Source organism: Anoplophora glabripennis, unplaced genomic scaffold, assembly GCF_000390285.2.
Source record: "Anoplophora glabripennis isolate ALB-LARVAE unplaced genomic scaffold, Agla_2.0 scaffold327, whole genome shotgun sequence".
NCBI classification, from domain to species: Eukaryota; Metazoa; Arthropoda; class Insecta; order Coleoptera; family Cerambycidae; genus Anoplophora; species Anoplophora glabripennis.
This window is the reverse complement of record NW_019416408.1, coordinates 510,698-537,622: the sequence shown is the minus strand read 5'-3', so window position 1 is coordinate 537,622 and position 26,925 is coordinate 510,698. Positions and strand designations below refer to the sequence as shown.

The 26,925-nt window shown below is 33.7% G+C and overlaps 1 protein-coding gene across 2 annotated transcripts; it reads left to right on the top strand.

Moving 5' to 3' along the window:
* Positions 1-1,134: 1,134 nt before the first annotated feature.
* On the top strand, positions 1,135-26,315 carry LOC108909487. 2 transcript variants are annotated; one of them, XM_023454465.1, is made up of 14 exons: positions 1,135-1,483; positions 1,538-1,671; positions 2,672-2,818; positions 5,583-5,670; positions 5,769-6,014; positions 9,146-9,312; positions 9,383-9,613; positions 12,878-13,170; positions 13,591-13,852; positions 15,688-16,185; positions 16,977-17,508; positions 20,474-21,071; positions 24,601-24,764; positions 24,851-26,315. In XM_023454465.1, the coding sequence occupies exons 1-14, from the start codon at positions 1,234-1,236 to the stop codon at positions 26,002-26,004; spliced, it is 4,764 nt and encodes a 1,587-aa protein (XP_023310233.1). In that variant the 5' UTR covers positions 1,135-1,233; the 3' UTR covers positions 26,005-26,315. The 2 variants fall into 2 exon arrangements, with proteins under 2 accessions (XP_023310233.1, XP_023310234.1); XM_023454466.1 differs by lacking the exons at positions 1,135-1,483; positions 1,538-1,671 and adding an exon at positions 2,080-2,181.
* The last annotated feature ends 610 nt before the right edge of the window (positions 26,316-26,925 follow it).

Sequence of the window (26,925 nt, the reverse complement as noted above, 5' to 3'; positions counted from 1 at the left end):
TAAAAGTTTCTTCCGATATCTCCGCCACTGGTACGACATATTTTTATCCGAATTAAGTGGATTTTCAGCTTTAATTAGTTTAGTTTAACTAAGTTTCGTTATTCTATATCAAACGTCTTCAGAGATATTTTAGAAAACCTAAAATTTGTTTTAAATTTCAACACCCTGTATCTCGAAAGCTTTTGATTTACGGACCCATGTTAATACAACCTTATTGCTCACTGAAAGAATTACTCTTTCAAGTTTGTCGACTTAGTTAATATACAGTGTGGTACATTTTGGTGATGGTATCTTGGGAACTTTAAGACAGGGGGCAATGGTTAAATGGGGAAAGTTTTAGACAGTTCTGTTCCTAACTTAATGGCGCTTGCAGACCGGTTCTAGTCCTTCAGGTTTTTGAGTTATTTTGAAAAAAAAGTAAATGTGGCGTGTTCGAGAATCGACTGTAATTTTTTTATTGAGAGGAATTTTTATAATCTGAAAACACTTTTTCACAGAAAGTGTTTTCAAGGAATTTTACTGTATATTTAGATTGTCATTGCATATTTTCGGTTGCGAAGAACCATTATCAACTTTATTTTTTCTTATGGGCGCCATATTGAATTTTAAGCTGAGCAATTAGACTATTTTTTTTTGGCTTTTTAATGATATAATGTAATTAAGAAAAAATTTCAAAAACAATCTCAAAAGTTTAGCACATTTAAAACATTTTAATATTTTTTATTTTTCTGGCAGAAGCGCATAACTTTTCGAGGTTGTTTTTCAATGACGATAAGTGACCAGTCGTATTTGAAAATGTCATGGAATATTTAAAATAATAAATGTTTCTTATATTGCTGGTAACTCTTGCAAGCAGTAACACCATACCCCATTTGGTTTAAATTGGCTTGTTATGTATAAAAGAAATATTACAAGAAAAAAATTGTGTAGAGATAACTCTAAGGAGTTATTGGTAAAGATAACGATGTAAGCGTTGACTGAAAACCTTTCACAACGATGTAAAGAAGTAAAGATCAATCACAATAGAAATAATATTTCTGTACTGAAATCTTTTAAATTTACAGAGAGGGCGCTGTATACTTCATAGTTCAACAGGTAGACCATAGATGTCGCTAAAAGTGTGTAAGCTGGTAGCTGGGTACGTAAGTAAATTTCTTGAATAAATGAATAAAAACATAACATAACCTTGTTGTGATGAGTGTTGTGTTATTTTTTGTCAAAAATTGTTAAATAATGCCTTATCGTTGTTGTGTGCCCAACTGTAATTCTCAAGGGAAATGGAATCCCATCGTAAAGTTTTATCAAATTCCGAGTGATGAAAGAGTAAAGGTAAAATGGTTGAAGGCTATAAACATACTGGAAAAGGATCTACCTAAACGACCTAAAATATGTTCGAAGCATTTCGTAGAGTCCGACTACAGTATTACAAGATTTAATTATTCACTAAGTAGTAAAAATAATCCATCTCCAAGTCGGAACACATGTATGTCCTACAACTAAATATTTTGGTGAAAAATTGTCACCCTGTATGTTTTAGTTGAGTTTAAGGAATTGAAGCCAAATGCAATACCATCTTTACATTTACCAGAAAAATCTAGAATTAAATTAAAAGCAAACAAAAAGAATAATGATGGAAAAAAAGCGGACGAAATAAAGGAGGAAAACGAAAAGGTGAGATTAATAGTACTACACTGAAAAATATATTTTTTAACAAATTTATATTCCCTGCGGCTCTAAAACTTGGATTCTAGACAAAATCATCGTGTCCAAAGAAAAACGCGTCGACGAGCGACCAACCCAAGTCAGGTATCCCCCCACCACTATTATTCTAGCGCCATTTTGATGACGAAATACAATTTATTTTGACCAATATCAATGATATTGTAAGCCTCAGCTTACTAAAAATTATAAATCAATCACAGGCTATAAGGGAGACGACGCTGACATATTTTCTTTTATAAAATATCAATTACGTAACAACTTTTTTGCGGAAAATCTACAGCCATTTTAAATTTCGCGGCAATGTGTTTTGTTCCCCTCCCACTCCATCTTTTGACAACAACGAAATTAAAATGGACGCCTAGTGATGTAAAAGTAGGGTTGTTTGTGGATTTTGGGAGAAATATTGAGGAGTTTTATAAGTTAGTTTCAGATTTTTGGAATAATTCACTTTAAAGAAACGTAAGTAGGTTTTTAATAATTATTCTGTACCGGTTCTTTCAGTGCGTTACCGGTAAATCGAAATGTTTGCATCTGTCAAATCTGATTTGCCGCCATGATGGGTTAAATGTGTTATGCATTTATATTTTTTAAAATTTTCTGAAAATCGATTGAATTTTATTAAAAAGGAAGCTCGTATATTTTGTGACGATTAATAATAGCTTTAAGTAATGACTTCACCGCAATCCATTAGCTGTCAACAGTATTTTTGTGAACCACTCATAATGTTTCATATCATGTCAAATTAAGGCTGGTTCTAACTGAAGTATAGCGTCAATCGAAAGAATTCAAATATTTAATTTTCTTAATATAGGCCTTAGAATGTGCTGAAACATGTTCTTATAAATTAATATTTTATGGAAAATTAGGTCCCTTTTAATAACATTTAAATTCTAATAAGGTTAGATATTTTACCGCCATATTATTATTGTCTAATAGAAATATTCTCTAGGTGAAAATGCCCAAAAAACACATTGAGATTTTGCCCAGGCCGCGGGCACAATCGAGACGCGCAGCTAGTAAAGAAGCCTTGAAACAAATGCAACTTTTGCTTGACGATGATGAAGATGATCCTGTTGAGATTCCATCGGATGATGATGTAGGTGGAAAAATTAATATCTGTTCATTTTTTCTTGCAGTCTTATTTTCGTTAAATTCTTTCATTTGAAAAAATACTATAAAAAAATACTGGCATCTGTACCAAAGTTCCAAGACTACATCTTTCTTTAAAAACTATGAATTTGTTATCTAGTGTCAATTAGTTATTTTTATATGAAATTGAGATATAGGTCTGTTGTGTATCTCGACAATGAAAACGCCTCCTAGTGGTCAAAAAGTGCATAAAATAATTACATGTAGCAATATCAACGGAAGTAAAAGTGACTACAAATTGTTCTAGGATAGAGTTTAAATTTATATTCAATTTGATATAACTTCCATATTACCATTCCGTATTAGGATTCAAAGTGATCATTCACACTACTTTCATAAAAATTCCATATGCAAAATTACAGTAAAAAGAATATATCTACATACTTACAAACTGCACATAGACTGTTAACTGCTAAAAATGTCATAATCAAATCCAGATAGTATGCCTTAATGCCGAATTTTAAACTTTTTCAATGCCATTTTCCTTGCCTAGGAAATAAACCTACAGAAAGCTTGTATCAATAATCGTTCCTGTCTCTCAACTAATTGTAAGTATAGTAAATGGAGCATAAGTACCTTTTATAGGATTTGGGATGGCAATGGTAAAAGTTTATAAATCGGCATTACTTAATTCTGTTATTTACTTAGCTACCAATATTTTTTATTACGTTAGATGAACGCTGTGATTTTAAGTTATAGTGAATTGAATTGAATTGAATGTACTAAAATGACAGTAAATTTGGATGTTTATTGAAAAGGACTGCACACCAAATTGTCAGGTATGATTTTTTTTACACAAAGTAAATTTGCTTCCTATTCGATGAATATTGTCCAATTACTATTAAATAATTGTTTATAGTAGAACCTATATAGTACCTAATTTTTTTCATAAGAAGTGCCAGTACATAAAAATGCACATGAAACTAAATAATGTACATGGGGATACTATTGTTTAGTTGTTTGTTTGCCCAGATGTGAAAAATTAATATAAAAAATAGTTGTTCTGTTCTCACAAGAAAAGCATGCAAGATTTATTCTGCAGAATTGTTATTCTTTAAAAAAAAGATTGTTACAATTATTAATGTTGTAAAACGCTTTAAAATTTATTTCTGTAGAATGTTCATCGAGCACAAAGAGAACAAATGAGAACAAATCGTCATAAAGGACCTGAGAACTTGTGTTTTACATGATATTTTATAATTTTTTTTTAAATGATGAAATTTTTGTTATTCGCTAAAGTTCTCATGAAAATTTCTTCAATGTTCTTGAAAATTCCAACATTTTCATAAGTAGTATTGAAACTAGTAGTTATTAAAGTGCGGAGTGCTGCTTGTGTAATGTGAAATTTGAAAAAAATTAGTTAAACGTTTTCTTTTTGTATTCCATAGAATGGTTTTTTTTTGTGTATAAACATTGACGAATATTCTCAAGCAACGTTGTCGCCTTTACAATACTAGTTATAATGCAAACCGACCCACTCACTTAATTATGCAAAATGTTTACAATAGGGCAACCCACTAGTGGTAGACAACAGGCCTATACATTATGTTTTAGTTCTTTTAATAAGGGGTTAGGCAGAATGAAATATCCATTTTCAAAGTAAGTTTGTTTCATAATATAGTGAGACACAAATTCAAATGAAGTTACCATGCTTTCGCGATTGCGAAAAATGTCAGTTTAGTTGTAAATTTGGAGCTTTAGTCCAATATTCAACGTTCTTTTGCTGTTGAAATTTACTTTAAGAATAACAATTCTATTATAACCACCCAGCGTCTATTTCGTCGTCACTTTCATTTAAATCTGTAATATTCAGTTCCGAGTCAAATAGCAATTACAAAGTAGGTAAACAAGTTTCGCAATGCTGCTTCATGTGCCAGAGAAAAACCAAAAGGAAGAACTCGTTCCGAATGCACACTTGACAAAGCTGAGAGGGTAAGAGCAGCTTATTATGAAGTCCTAAACGATTTGCTAAACGACAAGCATTAGTATGCAATTTTCCAAACTGAAGTTAGGACTTACCACTTCATAGCGAAAAAGTTACTGTGTGGCGCGCAATATCAGCCTTTCAAAGTTTAGAGCTGTTTTTCTGAGGAAAGTGACTTGCCTGTTACTGTTACTTTGAACAATGTTGATGTGGATATTCGAAGACTATGGTTTTAACAGGACGGGGCCACTTCCCACACTGCTAGGGAGTCTATGGCAATTCTGCGAAGAATGTTTCCTGGTCGCAACATTTCGAAATTTGGGGACCTCAATGGGCCGGCACTGTCGCTGGATATCTTTGCTTGTGATTTCTTTATATGGGACTACATAAAGTGAAAAATGTTTTCTAATCGATTGCAAACTTAAGACGAACTGAAAAATAATGTTCGGACGGAGGTTAATGCAATCTTAGTTCAAATGTTGGTGCGGGTAAAGTAAAACTTTCGTATTAAACTTCAAAAGTGCCAGCAGCATGCCAGGGGTCATCTAAATGATGTAATTTAAAAAAAAATAAAATTTCCGTGTTTTCTCAAGAACCTTTTGTTTGATTTTTGAATAAAAATTTAGTCACTAGTTAAAAACGTCCAAATTTAAAATGTATACTTCATTCTGCCTAACCTTTTATATAACAATTTATCAAATCTTATTGTGCTGAATAATTTTAAATGTGTTTTTTTTTTCGTAAAATAATATAATTATTAGTTGCAATATTAATATTTGATCCACAGGTTATTCCAGTGGAACCCTCACCACCGCCGCCACCACCACCTAAGAAAAAGTACAAACTAACACACAGAAAATCATCAGATGGTCATGGTAAGAAAAATAGTCACAAATACGTAAGATATATAGAAATTGCTCTCTAGAAAATAATACAAGATTTTAACTATATTTTTTTATAAAATATGTTTTAGACCGAGATGTAATTGTTTTAAAAACGATAACAAATCGGGATGCTGAGAATACCTTGGAATTGGATTGTTGGGTTGAACAACTAGAAGAAGTCCAAAAGTCCAGAATCCAGAAAGTGCAGGAGGAAGAAAAACTGTTGCAGGAGAAACTCGAAGCACTCATAAAATCGAACAATGCTGAAGTTATTCACAAGAGCGACCTTAACACCATTGTAGAGGTCACGGAACAAGTCCAAAATGCCGTATCTGGTAAATATTAATATACAGGGTGTCAAAAATGAAAGATTATTTTCGTCTGAATTTAAAATTTTCTTATGTGAACATGTACCCTTGAACTTACTTTTGAGATACAGGGTGTTGAAATTTTCAAAATATATATAACTGTTAGAAGGTTGGCTGCCATAATTTTAATAGTTGATAGTCATCAAAATAAACAAGAACCTATGGTATGGTTGCTAAACCCAACCATTTTCAAGAATATCAAAATGAAAAAGTTAAGGTCGATGGAGATACAGACAAATTTGATACTTTCAGAGGTTTGTCCTCTTTCTCGAAAAAATTAAAAGAAAAGTAGTTTCAATATTACAGATTTGATTTTCGAAATAAAATTCAAAGGCAAAAACTGTATCTCGATAAGTTGAACTGTTTAAGGAGAAACGCCTCTTTACAGGTTGGAAAAATGTGATTTTTGGGAATTTTTAAGGAAAAATCGATACAAGATATTGTGTTAGAAACAAAAATGTGTTATGGTACATATTTTCAGGTAGTATTGTGAATATTTTCAAACAGGTTGGATTCAAAATGGCTGTGAGTGATGACAAACAATAACACCTTTTTTTTCAGAGGGCTTTACTGATAGTCTTGGAAATTAAAAAATATTAATGTTTTTTAAGTGAACATTGAAATGAAATGTATTGAAAAAAGTTTTTACATTAAATCGTTAATAACAATGAAAATTGTTAGTCGGTGGAAAAGCCCCTACGATATTCCATGAATTAATGTTATTGTGAAGATCTGTACAAAATTTCATGTCGATTCGTTGAAAACCTTTTGAATTGTTTCTGGCCAATTAAAAAAAGTGATTTCTCGAAAAATGCGTTTAAAGTTTTTGTTGCCATTCAGCTTGAGGCATTTATTATACAGGGTATAGCAAAAGTACCGGAATGGCAGAATAACTCGGCGGGAGAGCATTTTAAAGAAAAATGATAAATACAAAAGTTTCAGAATTTCTCCCTGGCTATCTGATGGCGACCTTGACCTTGAAGTTCATTTAAAGGTCAAATGTGATTTTTTAAATAAGACCCTATACTTTTGACCCCAGAAATGAAAAGAACAGAAAATTTTACGTTCAGATATAACCTTGAGTGACCCATCCCTTTTGGGGGCCCCAAGGTCAAACTAACAAAAGTACAGGAACAGCAGAATAACTCGGCGGGAGAGCATTTTAGAGAAAAATGTTATATACAAAAGTTTCAGGATTTCTTCCTGGCTATCCGATGGTGACCTAGCATATGAAAAATCACATTTGACCTTGAAATGATCAAGGTCAAGGTCACCATCGGATAGCCAGAGAGAAATCCTGAAACTTTTATATTTAATATTTTTCCCTAAAATGCTCTCCCGCCGAGTTATTCTGCCATTTCTAATTTTCCGCTCTTTTTATTTCTGGGGTCAAAAGTATAGGGTCCCATTTGAAAAATAACATTTGACCTTGAAATGATCTTCAAGGTCAAGGTCACCATCGGATAGCCAGGGAGAAATCTTGAAACTTTTGTATTTAACATTTTTCTCTAAAATGCTCTCCCGCCGAGTTATTCTGCCGTTCCGGTACTTTTGCTATACCCTGTATACTTTCAAACAGCGATGCCTGCATTATAATATAATTAGCATTCTATCTATATCTTCTATATTCCCTTCAGCTTGATCTGACTCAAACTGGCCTCTATAATAGCTATGGTGTTCCCGATTTTTCTTCCACCTAAAACTTTCGTATTTTCTTCACATAATAAAACATTGTTCAAACTATTTATCCAAAAATTGTTTTTTTTTAACTCTAAAGTAGCTTTATCCCTTAAGACAGCCTTTCCCAACCTTTTTCAATGGCGGACCCCTAGCGTCACTTTACAATGACCCGCTGACCTCTAAAAAAAAAAGAATAAAAACGCTCAATAATCATACTTTTGTGGGGAAAGGTAATAACTGCTTCAGCGCCAATTCCGATAACTCCTTATAATCAGATTTTAAATTTAGCCAAAAGTTTGTTGAAGTACATTCTTTGAATGATCTTTTTAAAATTGAACCTCAACTTATTTTAATTGGTTTTCCTGGGTAGATGTCAGGTCTGTGACATCTGTAACATTTACATGAAATGGGTCCATAATTCAATTTTCACTTGGTTTGGGACTGGAAAATAATCCCGAAATGAGGACTTCAGGAAGCTCGAAGGTGCTCAGTGATTACTTCTTGAGTTTCCTGTTGCAACATAGCCCCGCCAGTTGATAGCAAATATGAGGAAAAAGTATGAAAATTATCAAAATTATCTTGAAGTGACCTATTTATCCATAAATCAAGTTTTTTCAACATCGCTTCTACTCTTTCTTTAGTGATGAAGATATTGATATCATCTGTACCTTGTAAACTGCGGAACCCCGGGGATAGGCCCACAGACCCCAGGTTGGGGATTCCTGCCTTAAGAGATACAGAACATTTTTCACTTTTCTGTGATACACTATAACTTTTTTGTTTCTTTTGGTGAGGACGTTTTTGACACTTCTTACATGTGATATTTTTCTAGTAGGTTCTTATTATTTTTTTCTTGAGCTGTAACAATCTTTTATTTTTTAAATGGAAACTTATATTTTTCAGTTGAAATCTATACAAAATTTCCTTGTATAATATATGATACTTAAACAAAAAATCTTTTTCAAAAATAAATGCCAAAAATTATGTTTTGTTATTCAACATTTTAAAACAATTCAAGTACAACAAATTCAATGGAAGTTTGTGTTGACCAAACAATTAACGTTAATGTGACGGCAATAACAAAATGGCATGGCAGACACAACTTTCTTTAGAATTTTGATTCCAATGATTTGATTCCGAAATCTCATGTCTGATTTTTTTTTTATACACAGTTTTGGTGTGAAATTTTCTTACTTAATACATACTCAAATTATTCAGATACATTTCTTTGGAAATTTTAAGAAAATTATTTGTAACTTACGAAATTTTTGAAAATAATTTAATCACTAGTGATTTAGAAATGAAAATATTCTTATATTTGGATGAGGAAAATACTTCTTCATTTGTGAAAGACATTGATGTGTTGCACCCTACATAAAGCCAAAGAAACGAATTATTATTTTTTTTTGCGTTTCCAGCTGCTCCTCCCTCTAACATAATCCTTAATAATACTGTGGGTGGAACCTCTAGTTATCAACTCGTTATGGACCCACGACTTGGCCTCATTGTGGGTGCAGTTAATACTCCATCACCCACAACGTCTACAAACACCCCCGCTCCGAAAGTTTATCAAGGAAAAGTCCAGGTAAAAAACAAAAGAAAATAATAAAAAACCATTCTTTTTTATGAATTATGAATTATTATCTGAATTTTAGGTCGCACAAGGCTTACAACAAACTGCCACCACTTCCAATGCTCAACCTGCTACAACTCGAGGAATGAGAACGCGTAGGGGAGCAAAGAATACACCACCGCCGGCACCACCTGTGCCTCAGCAGAGGTCAATTCCTCAAACCAGGTCAACACCTGCTCCAGCAAAAAGTACTCCACCTCCTCCTAAGAAAACGTTGGTGACATCATCGCCTGCACCTGCCACTCGAGGAAGAGTAAGTGTTAAATTTATACTATTTAGTAATATAATGCATTTTCTATATACAGGGTTTAACTTTGAATGGGTGTATATTTATATGAAGCCTACTTGACCTTTAGAAACACATAAGTTTGTTTTCTCAAATTCCATTGTGAAAACTGACCTTTCATAATTTTCATACCCTTCCTCTGGACAGACTATGCCTCACAACCTTTAACCACGAATGCACATTAGTTTGGAGTTGTGGCGTGCATTGTCATATCTTTTTTGATTTGTATACAATTTTTTCCATGTTACACAGAAATTTAACAATGAAGACACACAAACACACCATGCCGACAGTAAACACTGCACTATATGAATTATATTTCGGTTCATATAAAAATTAATATTCCACTCAGAAAGTCAGAAAATTACCTATTGTGTTAACAACTTCTTGTAAACCGATACTGAACTGAAAACTAAAATAATTGTAATAAAATGAAGCAGAGATGTATTCGGCCATTCTTGTTTCACCAAATTAATGTTGGCCGTTTGTTTTTCTGCCAGCCTAGCACCCTCTTGTCATATCACATCAGGTGGATTGTTAGGTAGTTCATCTAAACTAGGTCAAGGTCAGACGTCATTGACACCAGGATTCACAAACTAAACACAGTGCTTAAAAAATATTTTTCAAATTGATCAAATTCGTAAGAGTTCTTTTTCTTATTGCGTATACTTTATAAAAAAAAAAAATATCATTTTAAGGCATATACATATTTTAATTACAAATAGTAACATTTGCATATCCATATACCAATATTTGGTAATATTTAAGAAATCATGCAAAAAAATATAAATTTTTTTAATAACATTCGAAAAGTTTTTTGTTTGGCATCCACAATTGACAAAAAATATATAGTGACTTTAAAATAACATATCGCAAAGTTGTACGAACGTTATCGGTTTTTACAAAATTATTTTCTATTGCAGTTTCAATCTGCCACTGTTAGTTCTATATCGTCCCTATTATCACGTAGAGGCGTATATGTATATCCATTTCATGGATTATACGCCTCTACGTGATAAGAGGGACGAATGTAATGAAATTTCAATCTATTGGCTTGAATGTGTAGTATTTTTTCGGAAACCCCACATTTTCAAGAAAAAGATTTGGAGGTTTTTTTCCTTTGAGCTGGCATTTTGGTCGATAAGACCTGAAAAAAATTTTTTTGGAGGCATGCATCTTAAAGTTTAGGGTCGTATGCCATGATATTTTCACTCCACTTATAAGTCCTTATTTGATTTCGATGCAGAAATCCAGTTTGAAAAAAAATTTTGAGTGAAAAACCCCATATAGTGATTTCCAGCTGCATTTTTTGAGGAATTCGATCACAGATTCTGAAAGTTGATGATTTTACGTCGGATACGGTAATTTTTGAATTTGTTTACGATCTTTTTTTTGTCATTGTAGCCATTAAAAATGGAAAAAAAATACGTCCCTTCAGACGTTTACGGGTTGAACAGAGGAATAAATGAAAAAATATCTTGAAACTGCAAAAAGAATTTGTCCAAGGAAATGTTATGAAACTTAAATCATTTCAAAAATAATAAATTTATTCCATACTTTTAAAAAAATTAAAGGGTCAAAAGAATTTCCGAAATTTTTCCATGATTTCTGACAGACTGTATTTAGATGAAAAATGGTCGTATCAGGAATTAAAAAAAAAAGCATTTTGAAACTAAGATTCTAGTTTTTAGATCTTTTGGTCGAAATTTTTTAGGAGCTATGGTGATCATGCAATTCTAAGAAATAGCGCGACAAAAAAATTTTGCAATTTTTTTTTATTTTCTCCACGGACTAAAAATTTTTTTCAGCTAAACCATTGCATGGACCATATAGCTTGTTTATTCAGCTTCAATTTCCTTTTTTTTTTTTAATTTCGATACGACCATTTTTCATCAAAATATCGGACTTTTAATGGAAAAGGTTCTTTTTGTCTTCAATCATCGATATCTCGGCGACAAATGGTCGTACAGAGAATTGAAGGGCAGTTTCGAAAACTGGAATAAATTTCCTATAACATGCTGCCGCAACTTTTCGGAATTTTTTTTTCTTACACGAATTAAAAAAACGGAAAAATGGGTAATTTATGGTTTTTTAGAAAATTGACGGCTAAATTAGAAATATTCAGGAAATGACTAATGTTAAGCATGACTTTTACAGTTCGAAATACCCAGATGAACCCTGTGAAGTTTCATCTTGATCTAGCGAACCGTTTCTTTGTTTCAGTCAAACTTGATAAAATTTTTTTTTTGTTTTTTTTTGGAAAATCTTCCAGACATTGAAGAAAACAAAATCCAATTGTTTCCAGCACGATTTGGCTTTTGCATCCTATGCTTCTGTTCGTCAACTTTTTATTAAATTAAAATTAAAGTTGACCCAAACCAGATTTCGACTCCGATTCATACCGTTTTTTGAGACAAATTTCTAATTAATATTTATACAGTCTAATCACTTACAGTTTTTTTCAAAACTACCCTTTTTCTTCTCTGAAAAGAAATTCAAAATTTTTCATCAATATAAACGTTATTTGCGGTAAAAATGTGAGAAAACCTCAAAAAATATTTTTTTTACATAAAATGTGACCCTTTAATTTTTTTCAAAAGTTTAACTGAAACAAAGAAACGGTTCGGTAGATCGAAATTAAACTTCACAGGGTTCTTCTAGGTATATCGAGCTGTAAGTCATGCTTAGCATTAGTCATTTTGTGAATATTTCTAATTTAGCTGTCAATTTTTTAAAAAACCATAAATGACCCTTTTTTCTGTTTTTTTTTTTAGATTCATGTAAAAGATGAAAAAAAAATGTTTTTCCTAAAAGTTTCGGCAACGTGTTATAGGAAATTTATTCCAGTTTTCGAAACTGCCCTTCACTTCTCAATACAACCATTTGTCGCCGAGATATCGATGATGATGATCGATGACAAAAGGATCCTTTTCCATTAAAAGTCCAATATTTCGATGAAAAATGGTCGTATCGAAATTTAAAAAAAAAAAGAAATTGAAACTGAATAAACAAGCTATCTGGGCCACCGCAATGGCTTATCTGAAAAAAAAAATTTCCAAGTCCGTAGACTTTGAGGCTATGTAACTTTGTTACCTTTGAATTTTTGAAAAGTGCCATTGAATCTTCTGTTTTACGAGTAGATTTACCTTCTAAATTACCTTCTAAATTGTTTGTTGGCAGTTTCTGCATATTCTGTACTGTTTATATCATGCATTTTGATTTACGCTCCAGCCGGCAACTAACACCTACACCACAATACGACCATCAGAAAGCAACGTGGAGGGTGGTTTAACAACGGGCACCACTGTAAAGAAAGCTGTCGTTGATCTTACCTCGGAAGACGGACGAGCCTTACCTGATAGCAGAGAAATTTCTTTCAACAAACTGCAAGGCAAAACCTACCCTTCCCTGGTTGTCGTCGCCAGACCCCATCTCAGAGTTTTGGACCTCAGTGTGGATCGTCCCAAGCTGGACGCCAAAGTGAAGTCTGTGTTGATGCACGCTCCGACTAAATTTACTGAATGGTAAGATTTTTTCTATATTGTTACAAAAAGGTCGAGATTTTAATCACAAATTATTTGTATGGAAGTAATGCGAGTTTCTTTGTGCCATTTTACGTTTAGGTGCCTTTTTTTAAAAATACCCTTTTAAAACTACAATTTAAAAAATAATTATCTTATAACTTAGCAATGTTGCCAGTTTTATCTTTTCTAGAAATTAAGTTCCTTTTTTTTCTATATAATAGTACCTATCATCAAGGTCTTACTAATCCATTTATAAATTTTTAGGTTTGTGTCATATATTTAATTTTTTATTAACAAACATTTTAGATTTTTTGTCACAGTTCTCAATTTTTTGTTTATCAAAATCAGTTTATTGCCTTGTTGTGACCTGTGATCAGTGAGACGAAATTAAGTTTTCTATGTTCAAGTATTAATTTTTAGGTTAATCCAACAAGGTTTGGTAAGATCGGAACAGAAATGTTCTGTCCATTCAACGACTCAACTTAAGTTGGGTATGTACAGTGATGTATCTAAATTCCCATATTCTGGAGGTTATGTGTGGATATCAGAGTGTTGTCCTCAGAGATTTGTTTCGGTATTCAGTGGTTCATTGTTCGAGGGATCACCACATCCTCCAATGGTTATATTAAAGTTGTTGTACCATTGGTCGTGTCAAACCAACATACAGAACGTTACGCAATGGGTAAGTGCCTCTCTTTTATCAATTTTTTTTTGCCAACTGAACTTTATTGTTTTTGTTTGGTTGTTTTTTTTATCACAGTTTTATTTAACTGTTAGTTGTTTATTTTCCAATAAAATTTTGAAGTTTCCTCCACAGTTTTTTTATCTTATTTACATGCATATTTGATGCATTGTTGATAAAGCTCTTCCAAACTCAGGAATTCCTTTGGTGTAACCTACCTTAGAGACGCATATCATAAGTTTGTTGCTTCAAATTCCATCATGAAAACTTTTTTTTTCACATCTGTACACAGAGCGCAAATGGCTCCATCTATCGCACTACTTCCCAACTACGCCATTCTAATGGCTACTGCCAGTAGGAAGCGACCTGCTAAAGTTTGCCAGGTACTTATTTGCACGACCGTCGCCAACTGGGCGAAAACAAAATGTTTTAAATTGCCAGTGTTGCAAGAAACAACTACTCTGCGGACTATATGCCCCGACCGGCATTGAATTATACTCTCAGCACCTAGTACAAATTTAGTGTAACACAACACTGCATTATATAAATTCTATTTTGATCCAGTAAAATTAACACCAAGCAGAATATCGCAAAATTAACTGTCATATTACTAAACCGATAAATTTAAACAAAAATAAAGATATTTTCAAATATACTTATACAGGGTGATTCAGTTATAATATCATTAATTTTAACCAAGTATTCGGAAGGCGTAATAGAGGCAGAAAATCGAAAAAAAAATTTTAGTCTATCTTTTAAAAAATAATCAAATTATTCCTTAACTCCCGTCAAGTTGGCGCCTTACTTTGCATCACATTTTTGCTGACTTGGAATGCTCCGGCGCACCACAGGAAACAACTGATTATCCAGTCGTCTTACAGTTGGTTTTAAAATCAAAGTGTAGTGGATCCCAACTTAAACAAAGTGTGAATGGATGAGTGAATGTTTTTTTTAGCTACAAAAAATACGGTATATGTACTACAAACTGAATAATTATTTAAACATAATACTAAAAACTCATTTTCAATTATAAAATAACTGCAATAACTTAACATACTCGGCAGAAAGGAGTTTAAATAATGATTTGAAAATATTTTTTTACAGCGTAAATTTGCATTCTAACATTTTTTTAATCGCGTATTTGTATTCTACTCATTTTTCCCTATCTTCCCTTAAAATTATTGAGGATATGACTGAATCACCCTGTATATGAATACTTATCTGTAACAATTTTCGAGATACTACATATTTATTATTAACATACACCCAAAAAGCCGTGAAACATGGTATTGTGGAAAAATTATTGTTTTTCTGTAGATATGGGGAAAAATTATATGATGATTAAATAAACTAAGTTTTTAATTAAAAATATAATTTTTAACAGTTTTATTGTTTGCTAATTTTATATAATATTTTTTTATTAGTCTTTTGACTCTTTTTAGTGTCTCGCTTTGTGTTTATTTTATTTATTATTTTCTACAAAAAAAAAAACTACTTGCTCGCTGTAAACACCTGAAAATTCTGGATCAAATCCAATTGGTCCAGTTGTATGATAATTGTTTTAATAAATAAAAAATTTCATTCAAATCGGCTAAAGCCTTTTTTTAAATTAACACCCTGTATCTCCGAAACGAAGCACTTGTGGACCCAAGTTCATATGAACTTTTTTACATATTTTGTTGAGCAGAATCTCCCTTGGGCTTTTGTCACTTCAACTCTGAAACACCCGGTATATTTATTTCATTCATTTGTTAAAATCTATTATAATTATTGTTTTCCATGTAAACAAGGCAATATGCCTGATAAATAAAATAAATAAATTTGTTAAATTTTAGGTAAAAGTCGATAACCTATATGTAAAAGGCATGTACACGTGGTTGCGGTCTGTCTGCACGGTAGCCCTCCAGACCCACATAAGGCAGCTCGGCGGCCCGGGAGTTAAAGTAGAAATAGGTGTGATATCCTTAGGAACCACCTCACAAGACGGCAACCAGCGGCAAGTCAAAGTGGAGGTGCTGGGCATCTTGGAAACAAACTCCAAGCTTATAAGACTCCGTGCGGTTGAACCGCAATCCGACGGCGACAGGAACTACAAGAAACGGTTCTCGAAAATACTGGAACCCATCTATCAGTGGGTGCACCCGCAAAGTATCCTAGTGGCTGATTTGACGGTGGATAAGCAGACTTTGCATAATATGGGTTTCGCGAACGTACTTCAGTCCACATCGAACGAATACGGAAGTAATCGGCAGATCATGGAGTACTTACGGAGGATAGTTCCTAGGATGTTCCAGAACACGCTGTCTTTACTGTCTAGGCAGATTATTCAACAGGTAAGTTTGTGCAGGACTGGAGTCTAATCCTTTTAAGATGGATACACCTTTTTAAAAATCTGTGTTGCTTTAGGCTAATTTTTTTATTCAGTTAGATAATTTTTAGATAAGACTGACTAAAAATGTGATTAAAATAAAATAACATTTACTTAGTTTTGCCAATTCAAAATAGATCTATGAGGGTTGATCAATAAGCACCTGTGTTAGGAATGAAGACGCAAGTTTTTTACAATTTTTTTATTTTTTTTTATTTCGTAACAGCCTCCTTTTAGGTCGATACACTTTTCCCAACATTTTTGCCATTTCTTTTACCCTTCCAAAAAATACGGTTTGTCAAACTCTTCAAAATAAGCTTCTGTCTCGGTGATGACCTCCTTGTTCCATCTGAATTTTTTTCTCCCGAGCCCTCTTTTCATGTTGGGGAACAAAGAAATCGCACAGAGCCAAATCAGGCGAATAAGGTGGCTGTGGCAGTAAATCGTAGTGCAGTTCATGCAAATTGGCGGCCATGATTGTTCTTCCTTTTTGCTAGAAATCCATGAGGATTATCCCCTTCGAATCCCAAAAAAGGTGATTTTGATCTTTTTGCCTTCTTCGAAGTAGATTCACCTGGAAAAATCCATTGTTTTGACTATTGCTCGGTCTCTGTTGTTTTATCTTCTGTGGCCACGATCCGAGACAGGCATTCATTTACCTAGTGTCAACATGTTTCGCATCTGATTCAGGACAGGTCGGAAATTTTCGAAGTGAACTTTCGATTTATATATCGTTCGAATTACTTTTTTTTTTAGTTTCTAGACGAGTTGGTGTGGCGAGAATGGTTCGGCACTTCTTCCCTGCAGGCCTTCGAGAACCTGGTAGTTCACTTGTCCGAGCAGACCCGTTTCGAAAGCGGACAATCCCTAATCACCCGACTGAACAAAGTCGCCCAAAACCCATTTAAAAACTGGTATATACCCGTAACAACAACAAAAGTAGTGGAGAACACCCAGAAGAAGCCGAGGACTAGAAAGCCGGAAGCGCCTAAAGTCACCCAGAGCGTCAGCGTAGACGTCAATCGTCCCCCAAAATCGACTTCTCCCGATGTACCGGAACAGATGGTTCCTCTGGAGAATTATTACTATGGGACGATAGACCACTACACCAAGAGCAACAAGATAGTGTTGAACATGAAATGTCCTTTCTGCAAGTCGTTATTTAATAACAACATTCAGCTGATGAACCACTTGTTCAAGCACGCGCACAACGTGTCCCAGGACGCTCAGCTTTGTAGGTATTGCTTGACGAGTGTGCCCACTGCCAACGATCTTCTCAAGCATATAGGTGAGTTTGTTGATTTTTCTTAATACATTCTTCCCTTATAATTTTTTCAAATTTTTCATTTTGTCAATAAAACCCAATATAGAGCCTTCATAAATAATTATAATGAAGATAACCAGTAATTTTGTTTGGAAGTTATTAGTCCAATCAATCTGTCACGGCCTTATGTTAAATTTACAAAAAATACCACCTGGAAACAAAAAATATGATGATATAGGAAAAGAAATTCTAAGATAGTGTATTTTTCCTGTGGTGCATAAAAGGCGAAGTTAACCTAAAAAATTCAACGTCAAAAAATGATTTTTCTCTAATAAATAAAAAAGTTGAACTCCAATTGAAAAAACTTAAATAAGAAAGTTGCAGCCATTAAAAAAACCTATCGATTCGATTTTTCAATATATCGATTGCTATATTACTTTTGGAGATATATCGAAAAAACCGTTAAAAATCGATATTTCTTGTTTTTGCTGTATCTCTTGCAAATTTAGGTTTTGAAACTTGTTACTTGCTGTAAATGTAGCCCTCGGTAAGCAAAAAAGTACCTTTTTTTAAAATTAAAAAATGATAAAAAAGGTCATCTCGAAAATTGGCTTTTCTTGCTCGACGAATAGTCTTAGAGAAACGAATCAGGGCTCATTTTTTCCCTTAAGAGTTGCACTTTCATGGTAAAAATAAGTGATAATGATTTTATTCATTTTAAGTGTCCAAAGATGACTGAACAAAGTAAAAAAAATTTGGGTCGCGTTTTTCTTGAATATCATTTTCGATTTTCATTTCTCGATAATGTCAATTACAGTAATCGATTGCTGGCAGTTTTACGCGAATTTTTGAAAAAAAAAAAAAACGCTCTACAACCTGGAGCCGAAATAACTTTTTTTTTCAAAAAATTCCACAGGCCGCTATTTAAGTGCTACAGCGATCATTATTACAGAGATTAAAGTTGAAGACTTATATTTTCAATAAAAAAATACTGTGGTTCATTTTAGCCACTTCTGCTTTTTTAATTGTGTGTCAAACCGAAGCATTCGAGCGCGCCGTGCTGTCTATTGCGGGCGGCAGAGTGGGGTAACGCTACTCAGCAGCTCCGAAAACTGAATTCGCACGTTCAAAAGCGCTCTTACTTTCAAAATTTTCATTATTCCGACTTCTGGACCACATATACAAATGCTTTTGTACTTAATCTGGGGTAGCTCGAGGAGATAAACCAAAATATGATGTTTACGATGGCCTCAAAAGCATAATTTGACCTTTGAAAAATGTAATTTTCTTTTAGTCTAAAATTCTGTCACCTCTTGTTAACATTTCAATAATTATTTATGAAATAAAGTAAGTACAACGTTTTACGGTAATTATATCTTTTGGTTATTAAAGTATTACAAAATATTTATTTAATTATCATACAGAAAATTACGTGGTATAAAAATATGCGTCAATTACATTTTTTATTGTCACAGATTATATATATCACTTTTATGTTTCAATTCTTCTTCTCTTCAATTCCCTCGATTGTGATTCATTTTCTTCTTCCATGGTTTCGTTTCCTATATTTTCCATGCAATCAATTTCATTTTCCACATAATTCGTTCGCATCAATGAGTGATTCAAACGCTTCAAAAGAATCATCGTCTAATTGGATGTTTGGAGTTTAAAGTTTTCACATTGAGATGCATCACAATGTAAACAAACACTTGTACATTTCAAAAATTTTTTTTTACAATCAAAGATTTTATTTTTGCAATCGCTGACTCAGCTACATGATTTTTTTTGCAAAGGTAATTATGCTTTTGAGGCTGTCGTAAACGTCATATTTTGTTTTATCTCGTCGAGCTACCCCAAATTAAGTACAAGAGAATTTTTGTACGTGGTCCAGAAGTCGAGATAATGAAGATTTTGAAAGTAAGAGCGCTTTTGAACGCGCGAATTCAGTTTTCGGAGCGGCCGAGTAGCATTACCCCCACTGCACCGTCCGCTACTGTTAGCTCGCATCGTGCTGGATTGCTTCGGTTTGACGCACAATTAAAAATGCAGAAGTTGCTAAAATGAACCACAGTATTTTTTTATTGAAAATATAAGTCTTCAACTTCAATCTCTGTAAGGATGGTCACTGTAGCACTGAAATAGCGGCCTGTGGAATTTTTTGAAAAAAAAAAAATTTCTCGGCTCCATAAGGTCGTAAAGCAACGTTTTTTTTTAAAATTTGCGTAAAAATGCTAGCAATCGATTCCTGTAATAGACATTATTGAAAAATGAAAATCGAAAAAGATATTCAAGAAAAACGCGACCAAAAAATTTTTAGTTTTTTCAAAATCATCTTTGGACACTTGAAATGAATAAAATCGTTATCACTCTTTTTTACCATGAAAGTACAACTCTTTAGGAAAAAAATGAGCCATGATTCGTTTCTCTATGACTATTCGTCGAGCAAGAAGAACCGAATTTCGAAACAACCTTAATTTCGAAAAATTGTTATAACTTGAAAAATTTTTAATATTTTTTAATTTAAAAAAATGGTACTTTTTTGCTAGCCGAGGGCGACATTTACAGCAAGTAACAAGTTTCAAAATCTTAATTTGCAAGAAATACAGCAAAAACAAAATGTTGTTTCAATATATCTCGAAAAGTAATATAGCAATCGATATATTTAAAAATACAGATCGATAGGTTTTTTAAATAGCTACAACTTTCTCATTTAACTTTTTTCGATTGGAGTTCAAATTCTTTTTTTTATTAGCGAAAAACCATTTTTTTGACTTATGAATTTTTTAGGTTAACTTTGCCATTTATGCGCCACAGAAAAATACACTGTTAGAATTTTTTTTTCTATATCACCATATTTTTGTTTTCAGGTGGAATTTTTTGTAAATTTAACATAAGGCCGTGAAAGATGATTGGACTATTATTTACTTTACGTTTAAATTTAAGAATAAAGTTTTTATGTTAATGAACAAAACCTATATTTTTTTTCCAGCCACGTCCCACCCTGCCGAGACCAAATTCGACAACGGCTTCGTCTGTTTGATATGCGAAACCCACTACATGAACCCATTCGTGCTCGGCAAGCACATGTCGAAGGAACACTGCCCCTCGGAGCTGCCGTACCAGTGCGGCACCTGCGGCTACCGCTGCTCCAATCACAAGCAAGCCATCGATCACTTCTACCGCCAGCACGACAACGGACCTACGATACAGTGCCCGTTCTGCTTGAAATCCACCACGGTCTTCTCCTCCTCGAGGAACATCGTCCAGAACATGAACTACTTCATCCAGCATCTGCAGAAGCACCAGCGGAAGCAGTTCGCTAAACGGTGCGGCAAGTGCAATTTGTGGTTCGTCCAGAAGGACGTGCTTAGAGACCACCAGATGAGGATGCACGTGTCTCAGAGGGGCAAGAACGGTTTGGTGCCTTGGAACGCGCCCAGGAACGGCGTTATGGTGCCGAAATCGAAGATGGATAAGTATCCCTGTGACGCAGATGTGATTAACTTTAGTGCGTTGTACTTTAATGTATCCAAGAACCTTTTGTGTAAGGAGTGCAACACCCCCATGGATACGTCGAAACATTTCCCGTAAGTAACATTCACTTGTCATCATTTTTTTTATCAGAAATTGCAGATTTTTTACGTAAAATCATGCTTTGTTTGAATTTTTCGAATTACTAATTTAAGTTTACTTAATTTTCTATAGTTTTGACAATTTTGTGAGAAAAATTGTATATTTTTTTTAATTATGAAATAACTGAAATTATTTTGCTTCAAAACCAAGAAAATTAATTGTTGACTAATTGGGAGATACCTACAAGCGCAGATCTCCCTGGATCTGAGAAGAAAGCGTTTTTTTTTTCATTTCATATTGATTGATGCATTAAAAAAATTGGGGATAAATTAAAACCAAAAGAGGTTAAATTACAAAGTAAACCAATATATCTATACATTTTTGGGTGCACTGAATTTGAATTCGGTGTCCGTTTGACCCGATTAGCTCTATATTAAGGTCAGTTCAAGGTCAAATGTAGAGAATCAGTTGCCAACAAAGTAAACCAATATATCTATACGTTTTTGGGGTCGCTGAATCCAAATTCGGTGTCTGTTTGACCGATTAGCTGTGGTTGAAGGTCAGTTCAAGGTCAAATATATAGAATCAATTGCCAACAAAGTAAACCTACATATCAGTATGTTTTTGGGGTTGCTGAATCTGAATCCGGTGTTTTTTTGACAAAATCAGATCTGGTTTAAGGTCAGTTCAAGGTCAAATGTAGGGAATCAATGGCCAATAATGTAAACTAATATGTCTATACGTTTTTGGGGTCGCTGAATCCGAATCCGTGGTCCATTTGACCTAATCAGATCTACTAAATTAAAGTTTATTTCTTTAATATTATTTGTTATTCAAATTTTAATATGCATAAATGGATACTTGAGTGTTTTGAGCATAGAACTTAGCAGATCTGATCAAGTCAAACGGACCTCGGATTCTGATTAAGCGACACCAAAAAACATATAGATACATAGGTTTACTTTGTTGGCAATTGATGCTCTACATTTGACCTTAAACTGACCTTATCGCAGACCTGATCGGATCAAACGGACACCTGATTTGAATTTACCAACCCCAAAAACGTACCGATATGGAGCAAACGGACCTCGGATTCTGATTAAGCAACACCAAAAACCATATAGATACAGTGGTTTACTTCGTTGGCAAGGGATTCTCTACATTTAACCTTGAACTGACCTTAACGTAGATCGGATTGGATCAAACGGACATCGGATTCAGATTTATCGACCACAAAAACTTATAGATATGTAGGGTTACTTTGTTGGCATTGATTCTTCAAGTGACATTTAACCAGAGCTAATCGAGTCAAACGGACACCGGATTCGGATTCAACGCCTCCAATAACATATATGGTCTTGTTTTTTGGATATTCCACTTTCTTTTTTTTTGAAAGACAATAAAAATTATGTGCATGTGCCAAATTTGGCAGTGCTAATTTTACAATTCAGTGATAAGTATGTAAATAAATCAAAATGAATTGTGTTGGAATTTGTTATAAGCACATAAATGTAATGTATATTTTTATGAAGTTGAAAATTTGCTCACTTGGAAACTTTTCTGCCTCTTGCATTTTATCAGTAAAATTTTTTATTAAAAAAAGAAACTTCTATCCTGTGACATATTAAATAGCAAATACACACAGAAAATATGCCTGAGGTCTGTAAAATTGTCCCATAAGATATGATCCTGTAATTCCTACAGATTTTCAATTAAAATTATGTGAACCAGTTATTTTAAATGTCCAAAAGAAATTGAGGGGGTTTAAGTCTGGGGACCATGGAGGTCGAGATTATGCTCCTCCTCTACCTATCCAACAATTTAGATATGCAACATCCAAATACTGTCGAGGAACTAAACTGAAATGTTCCGGAGCACCATCATGCATAAACATCATTTGTTGTTTTAACAAAGGAAGACCTACAAATCTTCAGAAATCTGCAATAAATTTCTTAAGTCTACCTGAACTGACTAAAGAAATAACCCATGAGAAAGTCTCCAACAATTCTCATCCACAAATTTAGGGAAAACAGATGACGGCTTTGTGACACCGCGTGTGGATATTTATATATCATATGAGATTTAGATAATTATTATGGCATTCATAGACAAATTAGCCTTATTCATTAAAAGTATTTGTGCAAAAAATTCCGGATTGTGCCTTCTTCTTTCTTGCAACCATCGACACAGAGCCATTCTTCGTGGAAAATTATGTGGTTGATTTTCTATAGTTTTATAGGGTAAAACCAAAACGGTGATAGATACAAAAAATCTGATATTGATGTTCCGCCCTCTTCCTTTTTACTTCGCTGGTACTAAAAGACCTTAGCTAACCTAATTAGTTCTATATATACAGGGTTTTTTTAAAAATCGTCCGTTTACATTCCTCTCTATCTCCGTTGTCATTAAATTTAGGGGTTAAAAAAGTTTGAACATTATTTGTTCTATTTTTTATGAGGAAACCATTGGCGTACTCAGATTTCTTATAAATTGCAATTTTTTAATATATAACACCCTGTATTTGGCCATCCTTTTGAACAGCAATTTTTTTACCTTTTTGACCATATAGATACATTTTATTTGCCTAAATGAAGAAAAATGCAAAAAATGTATAGGTATTCTTTCAGTTGGCCATGTGTTTATTTAGTATTCGACTTTTGTTGTTTAATATTAACAGTTAATTTATTTTTGACTGATGGAAATCTTGTTGAACGACTATTACTTGGTTTAATAAATTTTGAAAGGTGTTTAAAAAATCTATGTTTGTGTAATATTGGAAAAACTGTGTGATTTGTGAAAAATCTGAGTACACCAATGGCTTCCTCATAAAGAATAGAACAAATAATGAAGTTTTTTTCTCCTAAATTTAATGACAACGGACATATAGACGTTAATGTAAACTTGTAAACTGGCGATTTTTCAAAAAAGCCCTGTATATCTAAAACTAATTTTGGTACCAGCGAAGTAAACTCAAAAGAAGAGGACGGAACATCGATATCAGATTTTTTCTATCACCGTTTTGGCTGTACCTTATAAAACAATTGAAAATCAATCACCCTGTACATGCTAAATATGATAAGAATACAAAAGATAACTGTTTGAGGGTGCCCATTTTTAGCAGTACATTTTTTGAAATTGTCGGTGCCACTAAACTGCTGATGTAAAAGACTAAACGTTGTATGATGCGGGATAACGCCATCTGGGTAACCTTCTTTCATAACGCATAAAAAATTCAGTGTTAAAATAAACTGCAAACAAAAACCAACACAATCTAATTTCACACCTCAAAATAGGTACACTGAAGTGACAGGTCAAACAAGTCTCGGTCAACTAGGAGCAAAACCCAAAATACATAATCACAAAAACATTCACATATGAGTATTACTGATAAAGGTTTTAAATTTTAAAATTCAGGTAGATTTTTATTCACTAGTTCGAAAACTGAGTTCCGGATGTGTTTCTTATTAAAAGTTGGACAATTTCTAAACTCCTATATACCCTGTAAATTCATAAATATCCATTAATACCCTATTATTATTTTAGGTCTTTCGAGAGTTGCCAGAATCCTAATTGTCAGTATTCGACCTGCTGTACGAATGCCATGCAAGAACACAATGCTAAATGTAATAAAAATTACAGCAATCCCGTAGCGGACGACAAGCTACCTTTCGAAATGTTCTGCGTCTGTGGATATAGTAACAAAGATGGTGAGTTGAAACTTTTTAAAAATATTCACAAAAGTTTTCAATTGAATATATTTCTAATTAGCATTTTAAAAATTTTGGTTCCGTAGGGAATCAAATGGCAAGGCATCTGGCGATTTGCGAACGGAAATCAGCGTACCCCTCTAAGAAAGAAGCTAAATCAGCAACAGTAACTCATAGCATGTTGGATGTCCTTGGTTTAGTAAGAAAACCGGAGGAAGGCCCTTCCGGATTGAAGAAAACGACGCCTTCATCCGCAGAAAAGAGAACCGAAAAGGAAACCGTTGTGTTAGACAGTAAAACCGAAGACAAGGAAAGTGAACGGAAGGAAGTAAATGAAAAGGCGGATACTGATGAAGTAGTACCAGTAGACGATCAAGAATCCGAGAAAACGGATGCAGTGGAAGAGGTAAGTCTTCACAGTGAAGAAAAAGGTGAAGAAACAGATAAAGTGGTGAATACTCAAGAAACAACTAGAACGGAAGATAAAGAAGTTAAAGAATCGAATAGTGAGGTTGATGACGTAACTCAAAAAGAAACAAAAATGGCGAATGAGCAAGAAGGTGAGAAAGTAGATGATGAAGAAACCGAGAAAACAAGTGAAAAAGATAAACAGGAAAGTGAGTGCAGCGGAGAAGACGAGGCAAATGAAGTAAGGGAACCACTAGTCAGTTCCAAATCACCTGAATCGGAAAAGGACGAACAATCTGAGTCTGAGATCAGGTCGACACGAGAACAATCTGTAGAAAAAGAAAACGAAGAACGCGAGGCTGTTGAAGAGAAAGAAGTGATAGAGGACTCTACCAAGGAACAAAACGTCGAAGATGGAGACATAACATCACATCAGAATGTCGTTGAAGAAGTAGAACCACAAAAAAGTGTGGACGAAGAAACAGAACCAGACCAAAATGTCCCCACTGAGGATATCGAAAAAACACCCGCATTGCCAGAGAAGCAAGCTCTCGATTCGGATATCACATCTGACGATATCCAAAATATTATTTCGGACGTGGTGGGAGAAAAGTCAAACTCAGAAATGAATTTTGATGTACAAAACGTGGACGAAACACCTAACATGGAAACAGAGACTGATTTTCCCGTCAGGGAGGAATCTCAGACGGCCAGTTCCAACCAAATAGAGGATGTTAATATGCAAATCACGCAAGGGGAGAGCATGGATGTGTCCGAGAACTCGAACGACGTTGTGATGGAAAGTGATGTGACTCCCATGGAAACAGACTAAGTTTAAACGAAGAATATAAATAATTCTGTATGTAAGTAAAGAAAGTGTTTGTATCAAACATAAATAATTTAGCTTGTTTACGAAATTGCTCTTATTCTATAACAGGTGTAAATAGTAAATATATATATTTAAGATTTTTGTAAAAAGGTTTATTATGTTCAGTAAATTGTAACTCTAAAAAGACTTGGTGCGTTAGTAATTATTATTTAAATATTTAACAAGTTCGATGAAACTGTTGTTTTTATTTTTGTAGACTACTTTTATTACTTTTTTCTCTATTGTGTTGCACTATTTGTACGTTTAATTTTGTTTTCCAGTTATCTCTTATTTTATTTTAAAATAAAATATTTTCAATTTATACATTCCCTAAATTTTTGCAGTGGTAGCATAGTTTAAATGTGGTTAATATTCAGAGCGACCTGCATGGTGCCCTGATTTATAGGAGTACAGAGTTCATTAATGCAGTAAGTAAAATTTTTCACATTTTTATAAGAAATCTACTGATGATGCTAATTTACACCCTTCAAATGGCAGTATATTTATGAAAAATTTACATATTCAGAAAGATACATCACACTATTCTTCAAAATGTACTTTGTGAGCCGAGGGATGAGCTTTCTGATACCTTAAAAAATCCCCTGCCGCCTCTCGTGTCAATTGTTTCACGACACTATAAACCTCATCGTCAGTAGAAAATCTTTTCCGCCCATAAACACCTACAGAGAAGAAAAAATATGAAAATCAGATGGTGTCAGGTCAGGACTGTGAGCGGGCTTGTTGATGTTCCAACCAAACGAATCCAAGACTTGCTTTGTTGTGTTAACATTCCACTTCTTTTGTTCTGTAGCACCCTCAGGCATTAATTTCTCCCTAGGGAAAAAGTCAATGAGGTTCTTTACGGTCTCAAAACACTATTGCCAT

Coding starts and splice junctions, on each gene's coding strand:
- LOC108909487 (XM_023454465.1), top strand. CDS start 1,234: ATGCCTTATCGTTGTTGTGTGCCCAACTGTAATTCTCAAGGGAAATGG. Junction 1,672..2,671: donor TAAAGGAGGAAAACGAAAAG/GTGAGATTAATA, acceptor AATATTCTCTAG/GTGAAAATGCCCAAAAAACA. Junction 16,186..16,976: donor CTAGGCAGATTATTCAACAG/GTAAGTTTGTGC, acceptor TTTTTTTTTTAG/TTTCTAGACGAGTTGGTGTG.